At 39.4% G+C, this 24,579-nt stretch overlaps 1 protein-coding gene and 1 non-coding gene across 2 annotated transcripts; one reads left to right on the top strand and one right to left on the bottom strand.

The window, feature by feature from the left end:
* Window positions 1-8,555: 8,555 nt before the first annotated feature.
* LOC113350986 lies at window positions 8,556-9,023 on the top strand. The gene has a single exon (XM_026595076.1). It carries the CDS (start codon window positions 8,556-8,558, stop codon window positions 9,021-9,023), a length of 468 nt encoding a protein of 155 aa, XP_026450861.1.
* Window positions 9,024-11,033: 2,010 nt separating this feature from the next.
* On the bottom strand, window positions 11,034-11,105 carry TRNAK-UUU. Its single transcript has one exon. It is a non-coding gene; the product is annotated as a tRNA-Lys (tRNA).
* Window positions 11,106-24,579: the final 13,474 nt, after the last annotated feature.

Below are 24,579 nucleotides of genomic sequence, written 5' to 3'. Positions count from 1 at the left end.
GAAATCACAGTGATGGGGAAGAGATGGTGTTGCTATTGTGCAATGAACTTAGTTACATGGATTGTAGAATTTGGAATGTGCAGGCATGTAGGTAATGAGATGAACTCTGAATGATGTAGGAGCTGAGAGAAATGAAGTTAAGGATGGTGGTATTGTCTGTGTAGTTGTTAATGCAGAACTGCTGTTGTAGGTGGTGGATTTAATTTGGTGGTGAACTGAATATGAACTTTAGGTTGCAATGGTGTTGTTTTGATGATGTCAATTAATGTAAGTTACAGATGATGAAGAGGTGTGTTAGTTGGCTGTTAGAGATGAACTGTTGGTGGATGGCGTCGTTAGTGTTAAGCTAGGACTGAAATATAGAAGTATGCAATGTTAGTGATATTGCAGGGAGTGGAAGTGTTTGAGATTGTGTTGTGAATGCTGAAATGGATGTTGGTATGAGTAGTGTAGGATTAGAGTTGTGAGTTCAGTAAAAGCTTGGAACTGCTGAACTGCAGGTAGGATGTAGTTGTATTTATAATTCGATTATGAAGTTTAATTTGAGAATTGTATTGTTGTGATTGTCTAAAATGAAGTCTAGAATAGAATTTTGGACTGTAAAGTTTAGAGTTTGGCCTGTGCAAAGGCCTTGGTTTGTATAACCTGAATCAGTCTTGTGGACTGAGTCGACTCACCGTTTTTCCCTGACTTGACCCGAGTTAGACCCTTGACCTGATTTGACGCAGTTGACCCTTTTGGCCTTGACCACTGGACTTGACTTAGTATATACGTTGATTGTTTGTTGACTCAGATGACCGTTAGATACTGTTAGTTGACTGGTGGACTGGACCTTAGTTTAATGGGCTTGTTAAGCGGGCTTGTGCTTAGGATTAGTTTTCCTAGCTAGTTTAATATTTGGACCACTTATAGTCTCATTTAGCATTTGGTTCCTTCTACAAAGTTGTAGATGTTCATAAGACATATCTAATGGACTATAGAATCAACCTAATTGGATTAGTAAACCCTTAGATGAATTAAAGATAGATAATAAAAAGGTGTAAAGTCATAAATGGGCTTAAAACCATTAGATAGACTTTGTATGAGCCTTGTATGATCCTTTTGGATAAATTCTTAGAGTGCTTGCGTGATTAACAGTTAGTCTGTATTAACAACGATCGATTCAAAGGATGAACCAGTGGATCACACATCTCGAGGTAGGCGAGGCTTGTCACCAAAAGAGGTGGGGATCGATAACGAACTCTCTTGCATTCATTATTTTTTTACAAATCAATCTTTGTGTTGTGAAATTCATGCATATCTTTGTGTGCTTTGTGTGGTATGAGACGTGTGCCGACACAATATCAGTATGCTATGGCTATGGAGATACACCGCAATATTACACGACTAGGGCGATACACCGCAATATTATTCTTCCTTTATATACCAGTATTCTATGGCTAGGGCGATACACCGCAATATTACACGGCTAGGGCGATACACCGTAATATTATTCTTCCCTTATGTGCGGCAACACACATCTCATACATGGATGTTTACTGTTATTTATGGATGTCTTTGAAGAAGTTTCTACTTTGTGTTTTACTGTCTTTCCGTGTATTAACGACTTTCGATAAAACCTGCATTGTCTTCGAATCATATTAATGTTTACTTGAAAGATAGTTGTTATACCTACGGGGCACCCCTTTTAGGGATGATGTGCTCACCCGTTCCCACATTCAGTTTCAGAGACAGATCAGGGTTGCAGAGTGGAAGCTTTGTGGCATTGAGTCTTCTGCTATGTTTATTATTTTGTATATTCTATTTGCAAACCAAATGACAATTGTATATGTATCATTTGAGAGAAGTTCTTGTATATGTACATTTCTGAGCGGGGCTAGTTTTGGGTTAAGTTTTATAGCAGATTATTAATTGAATGTTTAAGTAAATGATTTAGATTTTTACTGCCTCTTATTTAGCTAATCTCTTGGATTAGTCAGCTGCTAGCTTAGGGGGCACTGTAATATCTAAAGATGATGACCGTGAACTAATATTTATAAAGACTAAAGAATGCAGTATGCAAACCGTGGCTATAAATTTCATGAACCGATTCAAGTGAATCACATCATCTTTGCTTCAATTGTGTCTTGTGTAGTACATGAGATTTCCTTGCAATTGAGCAACTCTCTAACTAGTTCATTTTAAGTCATTTGAACTAGTTATGGTGAAGAAGAAGAACATGTTTGATATGAAATGCTCATATGGCTAACCATTTGGTTAACTATTGTTGAACCAACAAGTGCATACGTTTGGGTACGGTTAACAAACCTAGAAACGTGCATTTCATTTGTGTGTAACAAGCTCAGTTTTCGATCTAACGGTTGAAAGATATTAGCTTGAATCTAATTAGGTTTTCATCTAACGGTGAATATTGAATGCTCTTTTACTAAGCTAACATTGATTGCAAACCCTGATTTGAAAGACTATATAAAGGAGACATCTAGCATCTGTGCAAAACCAATCCCCACACCTTACGTGTGATACTAGTTTGCGTGCTAGAGTCGATTCTCCTTTAACCTTTGGTTTTCTTCTTCTAAAACCAGGTTAACGACTTAAAGACTTCATTGGGATTGTGAAGCCAGACCGATACTACTTTATCGTAGTTGTGTGATCTGATCTTGCATCTTTTATTGTACGAGTACAATCAGATTGATTGGCTTGAGATTAATATCTCCGATAGGCAAGATATAAAAAGTAATCACAAACATCTTCGTCTCATTGTTTGTGATTCCGAAACATCTTGTTTCGCCACCATACAATTAAGATTGTTGTGAGGTAATTGATAACTTTAGGATTTTCTTCGAGAATATAAGACAGGATTATCAATTGGTTCCTGTTCACCTTGATTATTTTCAAAAGATGGAACAAAAAACTTTAGGGTTTATCTATGGGAGACTGATTGATCTTTTGATAGACTTGTCTGTGTGAGACAAATTTGTTTATTATCAAGTCTTTGACTTTGGGTAGTAGCAACTCTTAGTTGTGGGTGAGATCAGCTAAGGGAATAAAGTGCGTAGTATCCTGTTGGGATCAGAGACGTAGGGAGTACATATGTTTCTTGGATCAGTGGGAGACTGATTGGGATTCAACTACAGTCCAGTCCGAAGTTATCTTGGAGTAGGCTAGTGTCTGTAGCGGCTTAATACAGTGTGTGTTCAATATGGACTAGGTCCCTGGGTTTTTCTGCATTTGCGGTTTCCTCGTTAATAAAATTCCGGTGTTTGTGTTATTTCTATTTCCGCATTATATTGTTTATCTTTATAATTGAAATAATATAGGTTTTGCGTTGTAGATCATCAATTAGAATATCCAACCTTTGGTTGTTGATTTAAATTGATTGATCATTGGATATTGGTTTTTGGTACCATCCAAGTTATCTCTCTAGTATTTGATATTGACTCGCAAATTTCTGTTTGCTCGAGTATTGATCAAATCGAGAGATTGAGATATTCTAACTTGTTGATATACTTTTAATAAATTGAGTATTGTTGATTCTCTTAAAAGTTTATTCGAGTTTGTCCATACAGATTGCTAAGTGAAATATTGGGTGGTGTTGTTAGACCCCCACTTTTTCAGTACCGACGTGCTCGGAGGTTCATTGACGAGCATTTGATGTGTCAAATTCTATAATTCCCATACTGAATCCTATATATGTAGTGCGCTGATTTCCTAAAATATGTAATGAATAGGATTATATAGATATATATAAACACTGATTTTAAGAATCGGTTTATGTGGGTATTGATCAAACTCCGATTCTGGATTTACATCGTCACTTGGAGAAAACCCAACCCAGAATCGTTTTACAAATGCACTAACATAAACCGATTCTGGATCGAGTAAAAATTAAAATTTTTAAAAGTTTTGATTATGCATTAATGAAAGTTAATTTCAGGATTAACTTGATTAAATATTATTTAATAATCCGAATTAGCACTAATTTAACAAGGGTATATTGGGCATTAACATAAATAGTGGATAAGAGGTTTCGATGAATTATTTCTTAATGACCCTATTTTGTCATGTAGCTATAGGACCCAATTAAGTGGCATAGGCTCCAGTTTAGCCAGGTTATTTTATTTTCTTTTCACTACTCGACTAAGTATTGCCAAAGTGATACTTTGAGAGTAATGAAAGTGTTCTTAATGAAAATGAAGTTGTGTGGTTCAGTAATTTTGGCGAACTTCCACAGAGAATCATTGCTTAAAGTGCTGGAATATAAGGCTCTAGATATGTGGATGGGTTATGAAAGAGATGAAGATGCTTGTGGCGTAGACCACGAAGACCAGAAAGTGACAAAGATTCTTCATCAGTTTCTGTTCAAGCAAGGTTTTCTTATGATTTATTTTGTATGTTGCAAGTGTGAACTTGCCCAAAGGTGATTCATTATAGTAATATTTGAAATGAATCATGTTTTATGCTTGGTTTATTTTTTTTTCTATTGAACCCAAAGGTTTAACGAAATAGTTTCTTTGTTATGCATGAAATGTAGATCTTAAACTTGTAAGGTTAGACTCATGTATATCGCAATTTTACCCAAAGGTGAATTTGTGATGATACTGAGTCATGTTTTGAGTTTAAGATGTTTACTTTTGCTTATTACTTAGCAGTTTTGAGATTCTTGTACATCCTGATTTACCCAAAGGTGAACTTGTGATGGTATCGAGTCTGTATTAATGTTTTATTCATGTGTAGATTATAGTTTATACAGCATTGTCTGTGACAGAGTTCTGGAAAACAGTGGGAGTATGGTAACATTTGTTTTGTGTTATCATCTTAATTGTTTGATGGTAACATTTTTTTTGTGTTGTATTCCTTCTATTTACGTTGTTAAGGAATGGAAAATCAGTGGGAGGTTAGTTCAGAAAGTCCCTTTTGAGATAGCTTGTGACGAATACAGAATAAGTCTTTTCGGAGACATATCTCTTTGGGCACAAATAAAGATCTCTTCAGAAATCAAGGTCTCTTTTGAGGTACAGATGAAGATCTTTTCAAAGATCAAGTTTCGAGTGAGACACATAAATATCTTGTCGGATATACCTCAATTGAGCCATTTATTGTCCTTGGAGATGTATCTCTTCGGATATGTTAAATGTCTCGACAGACATACCTCAATTGAGCCAGTTATTCTCCTCAAAGATGATAGATGTCTTGAAATAAATACCTCAATTGAGCCAGTTATTCTCCTTGGAGATGTATCTCTTCGGAGATGTTAAATGTCTCGACTGACATACCTCAATTGACCCAATAGAATCTCTTTGGAGATTTCTTTTCAGGGTTGTTAAATGTATTGACATACATGCCTCAATTAAGACAGTAGAATCTCTTCGGAGATGTCTTTTCGGAGATGTTAAATATCTTATACGACATATCTCAAATGAGCAAGATGTATACTTTTTATATGTTTCGACGGAAACATGCCTCTTAATTGAGCCAGATGTATACTTGTCTCGACGTAAATGTATCTAGAAATCATATTGATTGCGGTAAAAACATATAATATGCAGTAAGAGAATATAAAGTTATAGTGAGAGCTTATGAAGATTGATTCAAGTTTAAGTTTTCTGGTTTGACAAAATAAAGTTTTAAAGTGCATTTTTTATAGCATGAGGTTAAGCCTTTTAAAGTGTTTTTACTTGAGCATAAAACGGCCCGTCTAGTTTTCTCATTTTGTAAATGACGTATGCATCTTCTAAATGGTGTACAGGTCTCTATGGTCGAATCCTTGCAAACCTTTTAGACTAAAGCTAGTTGTTTTCCCTTAAAGTTTTGTTGCTAACCAAAGTGGGAGAAATTAATGTTAGACTTAATGTTGGTTTAGCAACAAATGTTGATTTGTTTGAGGTAATCATATTTTTTGCTTTAGCTAATCCTGTTTTGTTTAATCTTTATTAAGACTAACTAGGATTACACTTCAGCTTCTTGCTATCATATGACTTGCCTAGACTACTGGTGGACAGGTTGGTTGAGACATAATCTATGACTAAGCTCTCTTCTAGCCTCTTATACTATGCAATTTTCTGGTAATCCATCATTGAGAAATGAGAGGAAATAGAAGTAGAATCTAAGTCATAAAACCGTATGTTTCACGATGTTTATGTTTCCTTTTAATCTTGTTTTTGTCTATCGTATTGAAGCTTTTTTTTATACATATGGGTCTCATTTGAGCTGTTATGAACTGAATATGCTTAGATATGTGTTGTATGATGAGCTACATAACATGTTAATACTAGGGTATAGTTTATTTCAGTATAAGGGTACTTATAATCATGTTTAACATAAAGAAATTGTTGATTATAAAGCTTAAATTCCAACGAAATGACCACTACACTCGGTTCTAAAACCGTGCATAATATTAAAATGTGACTACATGTTTTTAACAGTCGCATAAAAGGCCCATGGAATAAATCCCATATGTAAACTTAGCAAGGATTTTTGCAAATATTTTTTTCTTTCATCTCTTTCCTTTTTGTGGTGTTGATGAGCCATTATAAGTGCTAAAACAGAACCAACCCTAAAACCCAAGGTGACCAAACTTATGGTACAAAAGTCTCATTCAAATGTTGGGATCCATTAAAACTCCATCTTAAATAAAATTGATACAAAACCTCCAAATTTTTAAAAAATGATACAAAAACCCCAAATTTCAAAATTGGTTTCACCGAATTTTATGATAAAACCAAAATTGGTCTCATAAAATTTTATGATGAAACTAACATTGGTTTCATCAAATTCTTTGGGGATTTTGTGTTACTTTTGTTTTGATGGAGTTTTTTGTGTTACTTTTATTTTGATGGGTTTTTTGTGGATGGATAGTGACACCTTTGGGGTTATAACTCGCGGCCGGTTCTTAAAGGATCATGTTTAGCCGGTGGCTCACAGGCTGACTGTTCATGCATGGAGATATTCTAGTGTTTATCTAACTTATAATTCATGCTATTTTGCTCATTTTTGCTCTGCGAATCGGCGATTAACTGAGTTAACTCAGTTATCAAAAATTCTTTTTTTCAAGTTCATTTTCGTTTAATATTTCTGTGATTTCTTTGTCTTTCTTCTTAATGCTCATCTATTTCATATCAGTTAAATCTGTTACATGCTGATTTATGTTTTTATCACTTCTTTTAACTATCATTTAAAAGTTTTTGCATTTTTGTTTAAACTCATGTATAACTAATCACTTTGTTTCCCCTACTTTGCGTTTGCATATTGATTATCTCTAATGGCTTTTGCCTGTGTTTATATTGTGATCATAGCTTTTGCTGAGTTTGTATTCAAGCTTTTTCTTAATGGTTTCGCTCTTGTTGTTATCAATGGTTTCAAAGGCATGGTGAATCAATATTCTTCACACAGTTTCAACTCATCAATTCCTAGCAACAAATTATCCCGCTCTCAAGTCAATTCAAAAAATTTGAATTTCCGGAAAGTTAAGTAAAAACGTTGTTTTAGGTATCTGACTGCTATACTTTTGGGTCTTGCCAGCTGCATAACTTACCACTTCGAAAATTATTCCATAGATATTTTTTTCTGTGTTAAATGCCATACACTATTATCGCCATGCAGTACTTAAAAGCATGGAGAATTGGCCTGCACCAGGTCTTGAAGGCTTTCAAGCAGGTTTTTATAAGTCTCAATAGAATATCGTGGGAAATGTTATTTGTGAAGTTTTTAAAAAATTCTTCACTTCTAAAAAGATGCCTAAACAACTCAACAAGACATACATCTCTTTAATACCTAAAAAGAGTAAACCAAGCACTCCTTCTGAATTCAGACCCATAGGTCTATGCAACACCTCTTAGAAGATCATCTCCAAAATCTTAGTAGTAGAATGAAACCTTTCATAAACAGAATCATTTCTCCATATCAGGCTGTATATGTATCCGGTAGGTTAATTAATGACAATACCATTATTGCTCATGAACTCATGCACTCCATGAAAAGAAAACAAGGTGAATGAGGATGGTTAGCTTTGCAGTTGGATATTTTAGAGGAATTTGACAGATTAGAATGGCCCTTCTTGATGAAAATTCTCACAAGTTTTGGTTTCTCTGAGGAATGGTGCAAGTTAATCCATCAATGCATAAGTATTACTTCTCTATCTGTGCTTCTTAATGGTTTTCCATGTGAAGATTTACATCCAACTAGAGGCATAAGACAAGGTGATCCATTATCTCCTTACTTATTCATCCTAGCTATGGAGTGGTTTTTTAGAACAATGGTTGCTGCTCATAATTCAAAAAGAATTAAAGGAATTTCAGCTACTAGGGGTGCACCACCAATTAATCATCTTCAATCTGGTCAAGTCATTAATTTTGACAAATCACCTATTCATTTTAGTAAGAATATGGATCCTAGCATTTGTAACACTTTAAGTCAGATCTTAGGTGTTAAATTAACCTATGGATAAAAATGAGAAATATCCGGGTTCTCCTCTCATCATTGGAAATTCTAAGGTTAAAGCTTTTGAAGATATACAATTAGCATTTGAAAGAAGGCTAGGGAATTAGCAAGGTACAACAATGCATCAAGCTGGCAGAACTACCATGGTAAAGGCTGTCCTGAACTCCATTCCTACTTATAAAATGAGCACTTTTAAAATGCCTAAAAATCTACTGAGGAAGTTAGATACTATCCAAAGAAGGTTTTGGTGGGGTTTTAAATCCAACAGAGGTTCAAATCTTATTGCCTGGCAGAATATGTGCTTATCCAAAGACCTTGGAGGCCTAGCATTCATAGACTTGGAAATGTTAAATCATGCTCTACTTACTAAGTTAGCTTGGAGAATTTATCATCAGCAAGATCAGCTACTAGGTAGACTACCTAAAGCCAAATACTTTAAAGATGAAAACTTCCTTCATATTAGTTCTGAAAAGAACAATACTTCTTTGGTATGGAAAGGAATTGAGCAAGGTTTATTCATTCTTCAACAACATTACTACTTTGAAGTCAACAATGGGAAAACAACAAGAATATGGATGGATAAATGAATTACTGGTATGGATGATAAAGTTGAGCCAATTGATCCTTATCATCTCCAATATGTTTTTGTAAGTGAACTCATAATCACTGACACTAATAATTGGAACTTATCTCTCCTTAATACACTTTTTGCTTCTGAAGTGGTTGATAGGATCAAAGTAATGCAGTTTTCTTCATCTGAAGAAGATGTTCTTAGATGGAAACCTTCAAGAGATGGAAACTTCACAGTGAAAAGTACTTATAACAAGCTCAGTGAAAATAGGGTTCAGAATTAGCTGGCTATTAGTAATATACCTAAGGAAGAAAGCTTTATGGAAGATACAACTCCCTCAGAGTTAAATTATTCATCATGAAATGTCTTAAAGATGTCGTCCCAACCAGAGAAAGGCTTTCTCAGTTCAACCACAGCATTGAAAACTATTGCAATATCTGCAATCTCCGGAATGAGTCATTATTTCATCTTCTCATTTCTTGTTCTCATGCAAAAGTTGTTCGGATTTCTCTTAACATCAACATTGCTCAAGTCATAGAAAATTGCAACAATGTCAGAATAGATCATCTCCTGGTTCACACATGTCAATAATTCAAGTATAGAAGAATTGGAGAGATGGAAGAAACTACTTATGGTAGCTTGATGGATAATCTGAAAAGAAAGATGTGACTGTATCTTTCAAAATAAAACTCTAAACCCTGCTAATAATGTATTTAGAATTAATTATCAGCTTGCTGGTTTCAGTAGCATGCACTACACTCAAGACATAAGTATAAATGGTCAGTTAGGTGTATCTGCATCTTCAGATCACTTGCATTCTAGTAATACAGCATGCACAGTATATGTTGATGCTTCTTTTGATCAATTTACTGACAATTGTGGCATTGGGATGGTGCTTTTTTCTTATGCAGGTGAATACGAAGGATTCAAAGGATCCTATGCAGATAGAGTGACAAAGCAGAAGCTGGAGCGTGTATGGCTATATTGGAAGCACTCACCTGGATTAAAGCTTCATGGATAAACAGTATTAAAGTGTTAGCAGATGCAGAAAATATAGTTAACTCTATTTTGTTGAATAACTCCTTTGTTAGGTGGGAGAATAAGAAGATTGTTAGAGATATCAAGCATCTTTATAGTTATCAATTTATTCATGTTAAGGGAGGCAACAATAATCTGGCGGATGCCGTTGCCAAGAAAGTGAGAAGAGAGAAGATTTCTATCGATGTTTTTCACAATGTGTTAAGTGGTGTACAATCTTTATTAGTCAGGCATATTGAGCCTGCCAATATCTAATAAAATGCCTTTTGTTATCTAAAAAATGCTATATCTGGAATTAGATCATGCATCTGACAAGCAACAAAGGAATGCGTGTCATGCAGACCCATTGTCTGCATTATTATTCAAATTAAATTATGTTTGATGCTAGTTTTTTTTATTGTCTAGGCCACACATGCTGATGGTATCTAATGCATCTACCTCTCCATAGAGATGTTCTTTGTCTTTCGGAGTCTTGACAATTGTAGGGTTGCAGAACTGGCCAACACCAAAGCTTGCATTATACAGCAACGAATTAAGATGGAGTTTATTGGTTACTTCATAAAAAAGATTCAAGTTGTCTCTCCACAAAGACTGGACAACAACACAGCTTTTTCTTTCTTTTCTTTGTAGTGCACCGACAGGCTCTTGAATGTAGGAAACCTCAGGTGCTTTTTATAGAGAAATGAGAAGAATCAGCTGGTGAAAAAAAGTATAAATGCCGGCCTGTACTTCCTTGGCGTCTCTAAAAATCAGCATTTTGAACTTAAGGATATTGCGTGTCTTTAATGGTGACTGTAACTTCCACATAACATGGGTGTGTAACGTGGGTTTGGTACAGAAATCTTGAGTTCAACAAACTATTTTTGTATATAACTTCGTAAGTGCTATAAATATCAGATTCTTTTTTTAATAAGTTCTACTCCTTGATGCTGCATGCGATCTTGGAGTATCAATCTATGTGGCAAAAATGGGATTGGGGGTCGTGCTATGCCGACTAAGAGGATCGAACCCTTGACCACGGGATTAAAAGTCACGCGCTCTACCACTGAGCTAAGTCGGCCTTGGTGATAACTAATGACAAAACGTTAATTCCAATTTTGATAACGATGGGCATTATGTACAGAATCTCTGTTTATTGTTTAGTTAACGTTGGTATGATCAGCGATGACCACTGTATTACATAGGCATCTTCCATAATGTGGAAGTTTGTGATAATTTCTTTTGAAACGCAGAGCCGCAGAGGGATAAAGTTTGAATTATGATTTTGGGCATATTGAAATCTTTCTAGTCATATGAAATAAAGATCAAAAGGGATGTAAAATAACAAAATCACATATCCCTTTAAACAAATTTTTTTTAATGACAAATTTACCCTTTACGTATTAGTATTAGTAATTTGGATTAGTGATTAAAACTTTTATTTAGTGATTAAGATAATTTTCAGAATTATAAAGGTTGTTTAGATGAAAAAATTTGGGGAAAAAAATAATCAAAGTTTTGATTGAGAAAGAGAAGGAGAAAGTGAGAAAATTTTTCTTCTTGATTCAATGGAGGATGAGGAGGGTTATAATTCGTCTAAAAAACCTAGGAAAATACACATCAACTACAACAATGATTCTCAAATGGCTTATTTGTTAGATTATGAGAATGATTTTACACAAAGTCAAACTCAAACTCAAGATGATGATTTTTATGAGCCAAATCTGGATGATGAATACATTGATGAGGAACCCAATGCTTCTAATACACAGGTACACTTTTATCCTATGCTTAATCTCACTTCTATAGCTCTTAATTATCAAAAGTTTGGTTTTTATCTTCAAGGTTCGGCGATCCAGGTTGAGGTTCGGCTCACATCTATGAGACGAACCAACCAATTGATGAACGCTTCGGCTCGCTCAAACTGTTACAGCATGCGCCGAACTTATTTTTTCTAATTCCAACCCTTTTGCTAGGCCCTAGTTCGGCGTATATGAAAATTTCATAGAGTGCCGAACCTACTCCTGACTTAACCCGTAAAAAATTTATTAGTCGTTCGGCTTATATTTCTTAAATCGTATGCGCCGAACTTATTTTTCCAATTCCAACCCTTTTGCTAGATACTAGTTCGGCTTATATGAAAATTTCATAGAGTGCCGAACCTACACATGACTTAACCCGTAAAAATTTTATTAGTGGTTCGGCTTATACATCGTATGCGCCGAACATGCATTTGTTAATTTTTGGGTGAAAATATTGTTACTTGTTCGGCACATATTGATATTATCGTATAAGCCGAAACCTTTAAATGTTCAAGGTTCTGCACATAATACGATTATGGTATGCGCCGAATATTACTATTAATTTTCCTTTGTAGTATTTAACCTTGCGATATTCTTTGTAGATCGTGCTTGGAGGACCTGTACCCATGGAAAATCAACCTGATCCAGTAGAAATAATTCATGAAGACACCAAGGATCACTTCCAAAATGATTTGGTATGTACGAAATTTTTGTTTACCTTAATGTTGTCGGAATATTCCAAAGTTTTTCTTACTAATTATTTATTTTTGAATGAACGTAGAGATGGAAAACTAAACCCGAAGTTCTGGCTTGGGTTGAGGAACATGCGATGAAGATAAATTGTGTATTGGTTAAATGATAACAAAGCCGAGGGGATCAGTTTGAAATCATTTATGAGCGTAATGGAACCAGTGCTATCAAGGCTAAAAATGGTACCGTGTATGTTGGGAAGACCGGGAGAAAGAATAGGACGAAGACGAAGAAAAGAAATTGCCCTTTCAAGCTTGTTTTCAAACTCAAGAATAAGTCTTTGAACAAAGAAGATCTGTTAGAGCATTGCTCGGTCGAACTCGCATGCGTTTCTATCTCAAGCATGTTTGTCAATGTTAGTGATCAAAACTATAAGTCTTGATTTCTAGTCTATTATAGCTAAGTCTCGGACTAGGATAGAAAGTGTAGTTGAGCTTAAGGACTTCATGGTGATTCATCATACAAGTAGAAGAACTACTCAAGGAACCGGTGGAACTTCTCGACAAAAAGGTATGTGAAGACTTGAACTTATCTGTCACTCAAAAGTCTATCTACTCTATATCCTACTCTTTGAGACAAGAAGTCGTATGCTATATATACAGACATGGATTATACACATTTGGTATTTCAAGCCGAGTATACCTCGCCTATCTATATCTCGCAATATGTGTTGGTAAGCTTTTAGATTCGATCAAGTTTATCTTTACTATGTGACGAAAGTCATGATATGTTTCAATCATCTTGAAAATTGCTTTGACGAGAAATGGTGTAACAACTGTATAACGTCCTCTAAAAATGTTTCAATGATTGAAATGAGGGTTTAAATTACATAACCAATGGTGGACATAAGATTGTTGTGGAAACACATTTATGTATAAGTTCTATTCCTTGATCCAAAGTTTGCGAACTTTGTTCATCAAGAAAACCGGAAGAATGGCGTGAGACAAGTCCGTGAACTGCCGAAGTTCTCAAACCCGAGAATTTCTGCTGGAGTTGACAAACTACTTGCGCGAAGCTAAGTCCGCGAACCCAGTCCGCAAACCGGCGAAGTTCTCATACCCGAGAATTTTTACCGGAGTTTGTAAACTATGCCCGGTAACTTAAGTCCGCGAACCTAGTCTGCGAACTTGAGAAGGTTATATATCTGAAGATGATTTCTGAACTTAAACTTAAAAAGACTAAGGAATGTAGTTTGCAAACCGTGGCTATAAAAGTTCATGAACCGATTCAAGTGAATCAAATCATATTTGCTTCAATTGTGTCTAGTGTAGTATATAAGATTTCCTTGCAATTGAACAACTCTATAAGTAGTTCATTTGAATTCATTTGAACTAGTTATGGTGAAGAAGAACATGGTTGATATGAAATTCTCATATGGCTAACCATTTGGTTAACTCTTATTGAACCAACAAGTGCGTACGTTTGGGTACGGTTAACAAACCTAGAAGCGTGCATTATAAAGTGTGTGTAACAAGCTAAGTTTTCGATCTAACGGTTGAGAAATATTAGCTTGAATTTAAATCAGGTTTTCATCTAACGGTGAATATTGAATACTTTGTTACTAAGATAACATTGATTGCAAACCATGATTCGAAAGACTATACAAAGGAGACATCTAGTATTGTGCAAAACTAATCCCCACACCTTACGTGTGATACTGGTTTGCGTGCTAGAGTCGATTCTCCTTTAACCATTGGTTTTCTTCTTCTAAAACCAGGTTAACGTCTTAAAGACTTCATTGGGATTGTGAAGCCAGATCGAAACTACTTTTATCGTAGTTGTGTGATCTGATCTTGCATTTTCTATCGTACGAGTACAATCAGATTGATGGGCTTGAGATTGATATCTCTGATAGGAAAGATATAAAAAGTAATCACAAACATCTTCGTCTCGTTGTTTGTGATTCCGCAACATCTTGTTTCGATACCATACAATTAAGATTGTTGTGAGGTGATTGATAACTCTAGGTTGTTCTTCGGGAATATAAGACTGGATTATCAATTGGTTCATGTTCACCTTGATTAATATCAAAAGACGTAACAAAACCTTTAGGGTTTATCTGTAGGAGACAGATTGATCCTTTGATAGACTTGTCTGTGTGAGACAGATTTTTTTATTGTCAAAGCCTTCGATTTTGGGTCGTAGCAACTCTTAGTTGTGGGTGAGATCAACTAAGGGAATAAAGTGTGTAGTATCCTGTTGGGATCAGAGGCTAGGGGGTACAACTGTACCTTAGATCAGTGGGAGACTGATTGGGGTTCAACTACAGTCCAGTCCGAAGTTAGCTTGGAGTAGGCTAGTGTCTGTAGCGGCTTAATACAGTCTGTTCAATCTGGACTAGGTCCCGGGGTTTTTCTGCATTTGCAGTTTCCTCGTTAACAAAATTTCTGGTGTCTGTGTTATTTCTATTTCCAGATTATATTTGTTTATATAATTGAAATAATACAGGTTGTGCGTTTGAATCAATCAATTGGAAATCCGACCTTCCGTTGTTGATTGATATTGATTGATCCTTGGATATTGGTCTTTGGTACCATCCAAGTTATTCATTGTGTTTGATTAAAGACTCGCTGATTTTTATTAGCTTGAGTAAATCAAAACAAGAGAGAGATATTAACTCCTTGAGATACTTTTACCTAAATTGAGTCTGATTGTCTAGTTGATTCTCTAGAAAGTATTTCGGAGTTAGTCCATATAGATTGCTAAGTGAAATATTGGGGGGTGTTGTTAGACCCCCGCTTTTTCAATTGGTATCAAAGAAGGAAAACACGTTTAAGACCTCAAAAGTCTGTGTTTGTAGCGATTTGACTATATGGACCATAAAATCTCAATTGACGCTTCACCAGGTTTAAAAACCAACCGCAGAAAAAGGTCTGATAAACTGGTTACTCTTCAAAAGAGGTTGGATGAACAAATCCGGATCAACTCTGATCTTGTTTCATAAATTGCAATTCTTAAGGATTTGATATTTGGTAATAGTCCCTTGGTGAATCTGAGAAACTCCAGTTGTTCCTCTTTAAAGCATAGTCGTAAATCAGATGGTAATCAACGACCAGTTGTTGTGAAAACTGATATGACTAGGAACCTCTCAGACAAACTTCAAAGTTTTGGCCCGTATTGTTGTTGTGATTATTCCAATCACCTTCAACAAGTTTGTATGTCGTTTCAAAAAAATCTGAATGTTGCGAGTGTTCCTTGTAAGAAAACTAAACAACTTTTTGTTACTCTAAAAAGACATACAAAACTATCAGGAAATTCTAAACAGAAAATTACTGATAGTATGGGTACCTTTGCTTTAAGTCCTACATATCCCTTTCAACGGTTTCTTAACAGTAGATGTAGTTATTTATTACATATGATAGGCGATTCTCCATGGTGTGTGTCATCTATCGACTATGAAGGTGGAAGAGATTCTACAGCCAAAAGAAAAGGACAACTTCAAATTATGTGCAAGTTTGGTTGTATCTTTCACAAGTAGAACCAGGAAATTCCGATGAAATTCTGAACGATCCCCTTTGGGTGAATGCAATCTATGAAGAGTTAAATCAATTTCAAAGAAAAGACATGTGGGATCTTGTTCCATGTCTTTCCAATATTATTGGTTCTAAATGGGTATTCAAGAATAAGTCTAATAAATTAGGCACAATGTCAGAAGCAAAGCCATACTTTTCGCTCAACGATATTCACGGATTGAAGAATTTGAGTTTGAAGAAACCCTTGTTCATGTGGGATGCCTTGAGTCCACTCAACTTTTGTTAGCTCATGCTTGTTTTCTTAACGACAAGCTCTTTCGAATGGATAATCGTCATAGGTCCTATGAGACGAGTATTTCCAGAACCAAAAGGAGGAGGATTTCTGCTCACATAACAAACCTTGAAAATTCACAATGTGATAAACAAGGGGAGCTTTTGGCTCAGAACGTCTCTATCTAACTCCATAGACGTTCGCATCCTCATCTTTAACTTGAGAAAATTGGGTTTTGCGTCTTTTTGTCTCAAGTAGTATTTTTTTGGTTAAAAAGATTTGTTTAAAACTATATAAATAATGAATCTTTAAAACTTATTGTTGTCTAGGGTTTTAGTCGTTCGTAAACGTTGTGTTTTCCCCCAAAGGAATAATGTTTCATGGCTTCTGTAACTAGAGGCATCACAAGTAGGGATGCAGTTGAAGCAGCTAACGTACGTCGGTGTATAGGAATTTCCTCCACAAGGGTGAAGAAAGTGAAAGCTGCAATTAATGGTAAAGGTACTTCTTCAAACTGGTTCTTGTCCTTTTATCAAAGTGATGTTAACTTCAGGAACCTGGTAAAATAATTCATCAGCAAAAGAAACGATTTAAAATCTCAAATCGCTTCGTCTTTGGAAGAGCTAATTCACTATGAACGGATGTTGTCTCTAAAAACGAATACAGTACGTAAATTGAAAAGAGAATTTAGTAAGTTGACAGTTATTTCCAAAGAGTTGGAAGAATTGAATGATCCCATTATCAATGGTTTTTTCAAAAACGAGAAGGAATTCTCTGAAGAGGCCTTGGGAAAACTTCATTTTGTCTAGTATATATTCATTTTGGTTTAGTTGGAAGAATAACTAGTGCTTTGAATAGCAATGATTGTGACTACACATATCTATTATTTTTCATCTTCTTATTTTTTAGGTTTATTGGTTTATATTCTAAAAATATTTGGAGGATGATGTTTTTGCAGTATTAATCTTTATGATTTGATATATTGCAATTTGTTATGGGATATTGGTGTTTACGTCCATGAACTATGTTTGTCCCATACTTTGTCAAAAGTAAAGTCGTTCGTGTTCGTTATTCACGTACTGGTAAAATAATGAATGGACTTTTGACAAATATAAAAGTTAAGCCTATATTGTCAAATATTTTGATGAAAGATAGGTTAAAAATCTTTTGTTTTCAAGGATTATGTATATTAACTATCGTTATGAAAATAGTGATTGAAGATAGAATGAATCCTTGTGTATTCCGCAGTATTGATCATCCCTGATCCATATTTTTATGTACTACTGTGAGGCTCCGTAATGTATCTTATGTTGAGCACTATACAACAAAGTTGATTTATTAGCTTAGTTGGTGTTCCGTGAGATATGTTATTTCGAGCATATTGAACTAAATTAATCATCTTGTTTGGTTATTTAGTTATTGCTCCGTAAGTTTTCTTATGTCGAGCAAAACAAATGACAATTAAATTGATTATTTTTTTGATTAGTTTGGTTGTATATTTCAATTAGATTAATTATGGGTTCTCTTGTAACTAATCTAGTTGAGTACTTTCATGTCTCCATAAGTTCTCTTATGTTGAGCATAATCAATTGAATTGACCACCTCTTGTGTTTAGTTTGATTGCGTATTCCGATTAAATTAATCATGGGTTTACTTGTGATTAATTTGATTGAGTTTTTGGATATAGGAAATAATTCTCATGGTCTTTGGTGTCCAATAAAAATCCTTCTTTTCTTTCGAAATTAAGGTCGCTCTTGTTGTTCTTTCGGGAATGACATCAAATGGGGGAGAGTTCTTTTGAACTTGTGCTTAATGGTCATATATTGAGAGGTGTGTGGATGTGGGATTTTAGAGGGGTATCTTGTATCTTTAAACTCCTTGATGAATGGATTTAGCTAAGTCTCGGACTAGGATAGAAAGTGTAATTGAGATCAAGGACTGCATGGCGATTCATCATACAAGTAGAAGAACTACTCAAGGAACCGTGGAACTTCTCGACAAAAAGGTATGTGCTACTCTTTGAACTTATCTATTACTCAAAAGTCTATTTACTCTATCTCCTACTCTTTGAGACAAGAAGTCTTATGCTATATATAGACTTGGATTATACACATTTGGTATTTCGAACCGAGTATACCTCGCCTATCTATATCTCGAAATATGTATTGGTAAGCTTTTCGCCTCGATCAAGTTTATCTTTACCATGTGACGAAAGTCATAATATGTTTCAATCATCTTGAAAATTGATTTGACGAGAAATGGTGTAACAACTGTATAACGTTCTCTAAGAATGTTTCAATGATTGAAATGAGAGTTTAGATTACATAACCAATGGTGGATTTAAGCATTGTTGTGGAAACACATTTATGTATAAGTCCTATTCCTTGAACTAAAGTTTGCGAACTTTGTTGGTCAAAAAAAACGGAAGAATAGCGTGATCCAAGTCCGCGAACTCAGTCCGCGAATTTCCGAAGTTCTCAAACCCAAGAATTTATGCTGGAGTTGACAAACTACTTGCGTGAAGCTAAGTCCGCGAACTAGCAAAGTTCTCATACCCGAGAATTTTTGCTGGAGTTTGTAAACTCTGCCCGGTAACTTAAGTCCGTGAACCTAGTCTGCGAACTTGAGAAGATTATATATCTGAAGATGATTTCTGAACTTAAACTTAAAAAGACTAAGGAATGCAGTTTGCAAACCGTGTCTATAAAAGTTCATGAACCTATTCAAGTGAATCAAATCATCTTTGCTTCAATTGTGTCTTTGTAGTACATAATATTTTATTGCAATTGAACAACTCTCTAACTAGTTCATTTGAAATTATTTGAACTAGTTATGGTGAATAAGAACATGGTTGATATGAAATGCTCATATGGCTAACCATTTGGTTAATTATTGTTGAACCAACAAGTGCATACGTTTGGGTACGGTTAACAAACCTAGAAGCGTGCATTATCAAGTGTGTGTAACAAGCTAAGTTTTCGATCTAACGGTTGAGAAATATTAGCTTGAATCTGAATCAGGTTTTCATCTAACGGTGAATATTGAATGCTTTTTTATTAAGCTAACATTGATTGCAAACCCTGATTTGAAAGACTATATAAAAGAGACATCTAGTATTGTGCAAAACTAATCCCCACACCTTATGTGTGATACTAGTTTGCGTGCTAGAGTCTATTCTCCTTTAACCTTTGGTTTTCTTCTTTTAAAACCAGGTTAACGACTTAAAGACTTCATTGGGATTGTGAAGCCAGACCGAAACTACTTTTATCGTAGTTGTGTGATCTGATCTTACATATTATATCGTACGAGTACATTAAGATTGATTGGCTTGAGATTGATATCTCCGATAGGCAAGATATAAAAAGTAATCACAAACATCTTCGTCTCATTGTTTGTGATTCCGCAACATCTTGTTTCACTACCATACGATTAAGATCGTTGGGAGGTGATTGATAACTCTAGGATGTTCTTCGGGAATATAAGACCAGATTATCAATTGGTTCCTGTTCACCTTGATTATTATCAAAAGACGGAACAAAATCTTTAGGGTTTATCTGTGGGAGACAGATTGATCCTTTGATAGACTTGTCTGTGTGAGACAAATTTGTTTATTGTCAAAGCCTGCGATTTTGGGTCGTAGCAACTCTTAGTTGTGGGTGAGATCATCTAAGAGAATCAAGTGCATAGTATCCTGTTGGAATCAGAGGCATAGGGTGTACAACTGTACCTTGGATCAGTGGGAGACTGATTGGGGTTCAAATACAGTCCAGTCCGAAGTTAGCTTGGAGTAGGCTAGTGTCTGTAGCGGCTTAATACAGTGTGTGTTCAATCTGGACTAGGTCCCGGGGTTTTTCTGCTGTTGATGGTGGTTTTTAGCTTAGGGTTAAAATCGTAAAACCTTAGTCAGATGGTGACTTCAAAGAACTTGAGTAATAATGACTCCACCAAATTACCAGGGTACCTTTTTATATATACGTGTGTCATGTTCCACTACATAACCCTTAGTATTGACTAACATCATCTTCATACATACGGAACCCTAATTCTCGCACCACCGTGCCAATGGAAAACCATGCCAGCCACGTCCCTGCGCCAAGGCATGCCAACTATGCCAGCTGCACAACAGTGCCAATGGCAAACCACGCCAGCCACATCCCCGTGCCAAGGCATGCCAACCAGGCCAGCCGCACCACCGTGCCAATAGCAAACTATGCCAGCCACGCCCCCGCGCCAAGGTATGCCAACCATGCCGGACGCACCACCGTGCCAATGACAAACCTTGTCAGCCACGTCCCCGCGCCAAGGCATCCCAACCATGCCGGCCGCACCACAGTGCCAATGGAAAACCATGTCAGCCACGTCCCCGAGCCAAGGCATGCCAGCCGCACCACCGTGCCAATGGAAAACCATGCCAGCCACGTCCCCGTGCCAAGGCATGTCAATCATGCAACCGCACCACCGTGCTAATAGCGAACCATGCCAGCCACGTCCAGCGCCAAGGCATGCCAACCATGCCAGCCGCACCACCGTGCCAATGGAAAACCATGCCACCCACGTCTCCGCGCCAAGGCATGCCAACCATGCCAGCCGCACCACCGTGCCAATGGCATACCATGCCATCCACGTCCCCGCGCCAAGCATGCCAACCATGCCAGCCGCACCACATGTGCCAAGGGAATGCCGTGCCAGCCACATCTCTGTGCCAAGCCATGCCAACCATGCCAGCCGCACCATGTGCCAGCTACATCTCCGCGCCAAGGCATGCCAGCCGCACTATATATGCCAATGGAATACCGTGCCATCCACAGCTCCGCGCCAAGGCATGCCAACCATTCCAGCCGCACCACATGTACCAATGCCATGTCGTTCCAGCCACACCTCCGTTCCAAGGCATGCCAACCATGCCAGCCGCACCACATGTGCCAATGGCATGCCGTGCCAGCCACACCTCCGCGCCAAGGCATGCCAACCATGCCAGACGCACCACATATGCCAATGGCATACCGTGCCAGCCACGACTCCGCGCCAAGGCATGCTAACCATGCCATCCATGTCTCTGTGCCAAGGCATGCCAACCATGTCAACCGCGCCACCATGTCATACAAGTCTCCGCGCCAATGCATGCTAACCATGCCAGCCGCGCTACCGTGACGATGACAAACTATGCTAGCCACGTCTCCGTGCCAAGGCATGTCAACCATGCCAGCCGCACCACATGTGCCAATGGCATGCCATGCCATCCACTCCTCCGCGCGAAGGCATACCGACCATGCCAGCCGCACCACATGTGCCAATGGCATACCGTGCCAGCCACGTCTCCGCGCCAAGGCATGCCAACCATGCCAGCTGCGCCACCAAACCAATGGAAAACCATGCCAGCCACGTCTCCGCGCCAAAGCATGCAAACCATGTCAACCGCGCCACCGTGCCAATGGCAAACAATGTCATACACGTCTCCGCGCCAAGGCATGCAAACCATGCCAGCAACGCTACCGTGGCGATGGAAAACTATGCTAGCCACGTCTCCGCGCCAAGGCATGCCAACCATGCCAGCCGCGCCACATGTGCCAATGGTATGTCGTGCCAGCCACACCTCCGTGCGAAGGCATGCCGACCATGCCAGCCGCACTACATGTGCCAATGGCATACCGTGCCATCCACATCTCCGTGACAAGGCATGCCAACCATTCCCACCGCACCACCGTGCCAATGGAAGACCATGTCATACACGTCTCCGCGCCAAGGCATGCCAACCATGCCAGCCGCGCTACCGTGCCGATGGAAAACTATGCTAGCCACGTCTCCGCGCCAAGGCATTCCGACCATGCCAGCCGCACCACATGTGCCAATGGAATGCCGTGCCAGCCACCTCTCCGCGCCAAGGCATGCCAACCATACCAGCCGCGCCACTGTGCCAATGGAAAACCATGCCAGCCACGTCTCCGCGCCAAGGCATGCCAGCCACGTCTCCGCGCCAAGGCAAACCATGTCATACACGTCTCCGCGCCAATGCATGCCAACCATGCCAGCCGCGCCACCGTGCCAATGGAAAACCATGCCAGCCACGTCTCCGCGCCAAGGCATGCCAACCATGCCAACCGCGCCACCGTGCCAAAGGCAAACCATGTCATACACGTTTCTGCACCAAGGCATGCCAACCATGCCAGCCGCGTTACCGTGCCGATGGAAAACTATGCTAGCCACGTCTCCGCGCCAAGGCATGCCAACCGTGCCAACTGCACCACATGTGCCAATGGCATGTCGTGCCAGCCACATCTCTGCGCCAAGGCAAGCCAACCATGCCAGCCGCACCACATGTGCCAATGGCATGCCGTGCCATCTACATCTCCGCGCCAAGGCATGCCAACTATGCCAGCCGCACCACATGTGCCAATGCCATGCCGTGCCAGCCACACCTCCGTTCCAAGGCATGCCAACCATGCCAACCGCACCACATGTGCCAATGGCATGCCGTGCTAGCCACACCTCCGCGTCAAGGCATGCCAACCATGCCAGACGCACCACATCTGCCAATGGCATACCGTGCCAGCCACGTCTCCGCGCCAAGGCATGCCAACCATGCCATCCGCGCCACCGTGCCAATGGAAAACCATGCCAGCAACGTCTCCGTGCCAAGGCATGTCAACCGCGCCACCGTGCCAATGGCAAACCATGTCATACACGTCTCCGAGCCAAGGCATGCCAACCATGCCATCCGCGCTACCGTGCCGATGGCAAACTATGCTAGCTACGTCTTCTCGCCAAGGCATGCCAACCATGCCATCCGTACCACATGTGCCAATGGCACGCCGTGCCAGCCACACCTCCGCGCGAAGGCATGCCGACCATGCCAGCTGCACCACATGTGCCAATGGCATACCGTGCCAGCCACGTCTCCGCGCCAAGGCATCCCAACCATGCCAGCCGCGCCACCATGCCAGCCACGTCTCCGCGCCAAGGCATGCCAACCGCGCCACCGTGCCAATGGAAAACCATGTCATCCACGTGTCCGCGCCAAGGCATGCCTACCATGGAAGCCGCGCTACCGTGCCGATGGAAAACTATGCTAGCCACGTCTCCGCGCCAAGGCATGCCAACCATGCCAGCGCGCCACCGTGCCAATGGCGAACCATGCCAGCCACGTCTCCACGCCAAGGCATGACAACCATGCCAGCCGCTCAACCATGCCAATGACAAACAATGCCAGCCACGTCTCCGCGCCAAGGCATGCCAACCATGCCAGCCGCGCCACCGTGCCAATGTCAAACCATGCCAGCCATGTCTCCGCGCCAAGGCATCCCAACCATGCCAACCGCGCCACTGTGCCAATGGAAAACCATGCCAGCCACGTCTCCACGCCAAGGCGTGCCAAAGCCATGTCGTCCATGCCTTCACGCCGCTGGCTGCCAAAATGAAGGGTTGCAACAATCAACGACCACTCTTCCATCTGAGATGCAAATCTTAGCCGTCCAAGGTCGCTAGCTAACGTGTGGTAGCCTTTGGCCCAAATTTTGGCCGCGCCCAAACTATGCCAAAACCCTAGCTTGGCCACGCCAATACCATGTCGTCATTTCCTTCACGACTGCCAAATCGAAGGGTTGCAACAATCAATGGCCACCCTTCCATCTGAGATGCAAATATTAGCAGTCCAAGCTCGCCAGCTAACACGTGGTTGCCTTTGACCCAAATTTTGGCCGCGCCCAAACTATGCCAAAACCCTAGTTTTTGGCCACGCCTAAACTATGCCAAAATCCTAGCTTGGCCACGCCAAAACCACGCCATACCAGCCTTTCCTTCACGGCTTCTAAAATGAAGGGTTGCAACAATCAACTGCCACCCTTCCACGTGAGATACAGATCTCAACCGTTCAAGATCGCGCGCCAAGACAAGCCACCCATGCCATCCGCACCACATGTGCCAATGGCATGCCTTGCAACCTTTCCGCGCCAAGGCATGCCAATCGTGCCACATGTTCCAATGGCATGCTGTGTCAGCCGCATCTCCACGCCAAGGCATGCCAACCATGCGACATGTGCCAATGACATGTCGTGCAACGGCATGCCAACCATGCCGCATGTGCCAATGGCATGCCGTGCCACATATCCGCGCCCAAAGCATGCCAAAAACATGACAGCCTTTCCACCACGCCGTTGGATGCCAAAACGATGGGTTGCGATAATCAACAACCACCCTTCCATTTAAGATGCAGATCTTAGCCGTCCAAGGTCACCAGCTAACGCGTGAGTACCTTTGGCATCA

The sequence above is a fragment of the Papaver somniferum genome, chromosome 2, assembly GCF_003573695.1.
Source record: "Papaver somniferum cultivar HN1 chromosome 2, ASM357369v1, whole genome shotgun sequence".
NCBI lineage: Eukaryota > Viridiplantae > Streptophyta > Magnoliopsida > Ranunculales > Papaveraceae > Papaver > Papaver somniferum.
The sequence above is the reverse complement of the archived record's forward strand: the minus strand, read 5'-3'. Positions and strand labels throughout refer to the sequence as shown.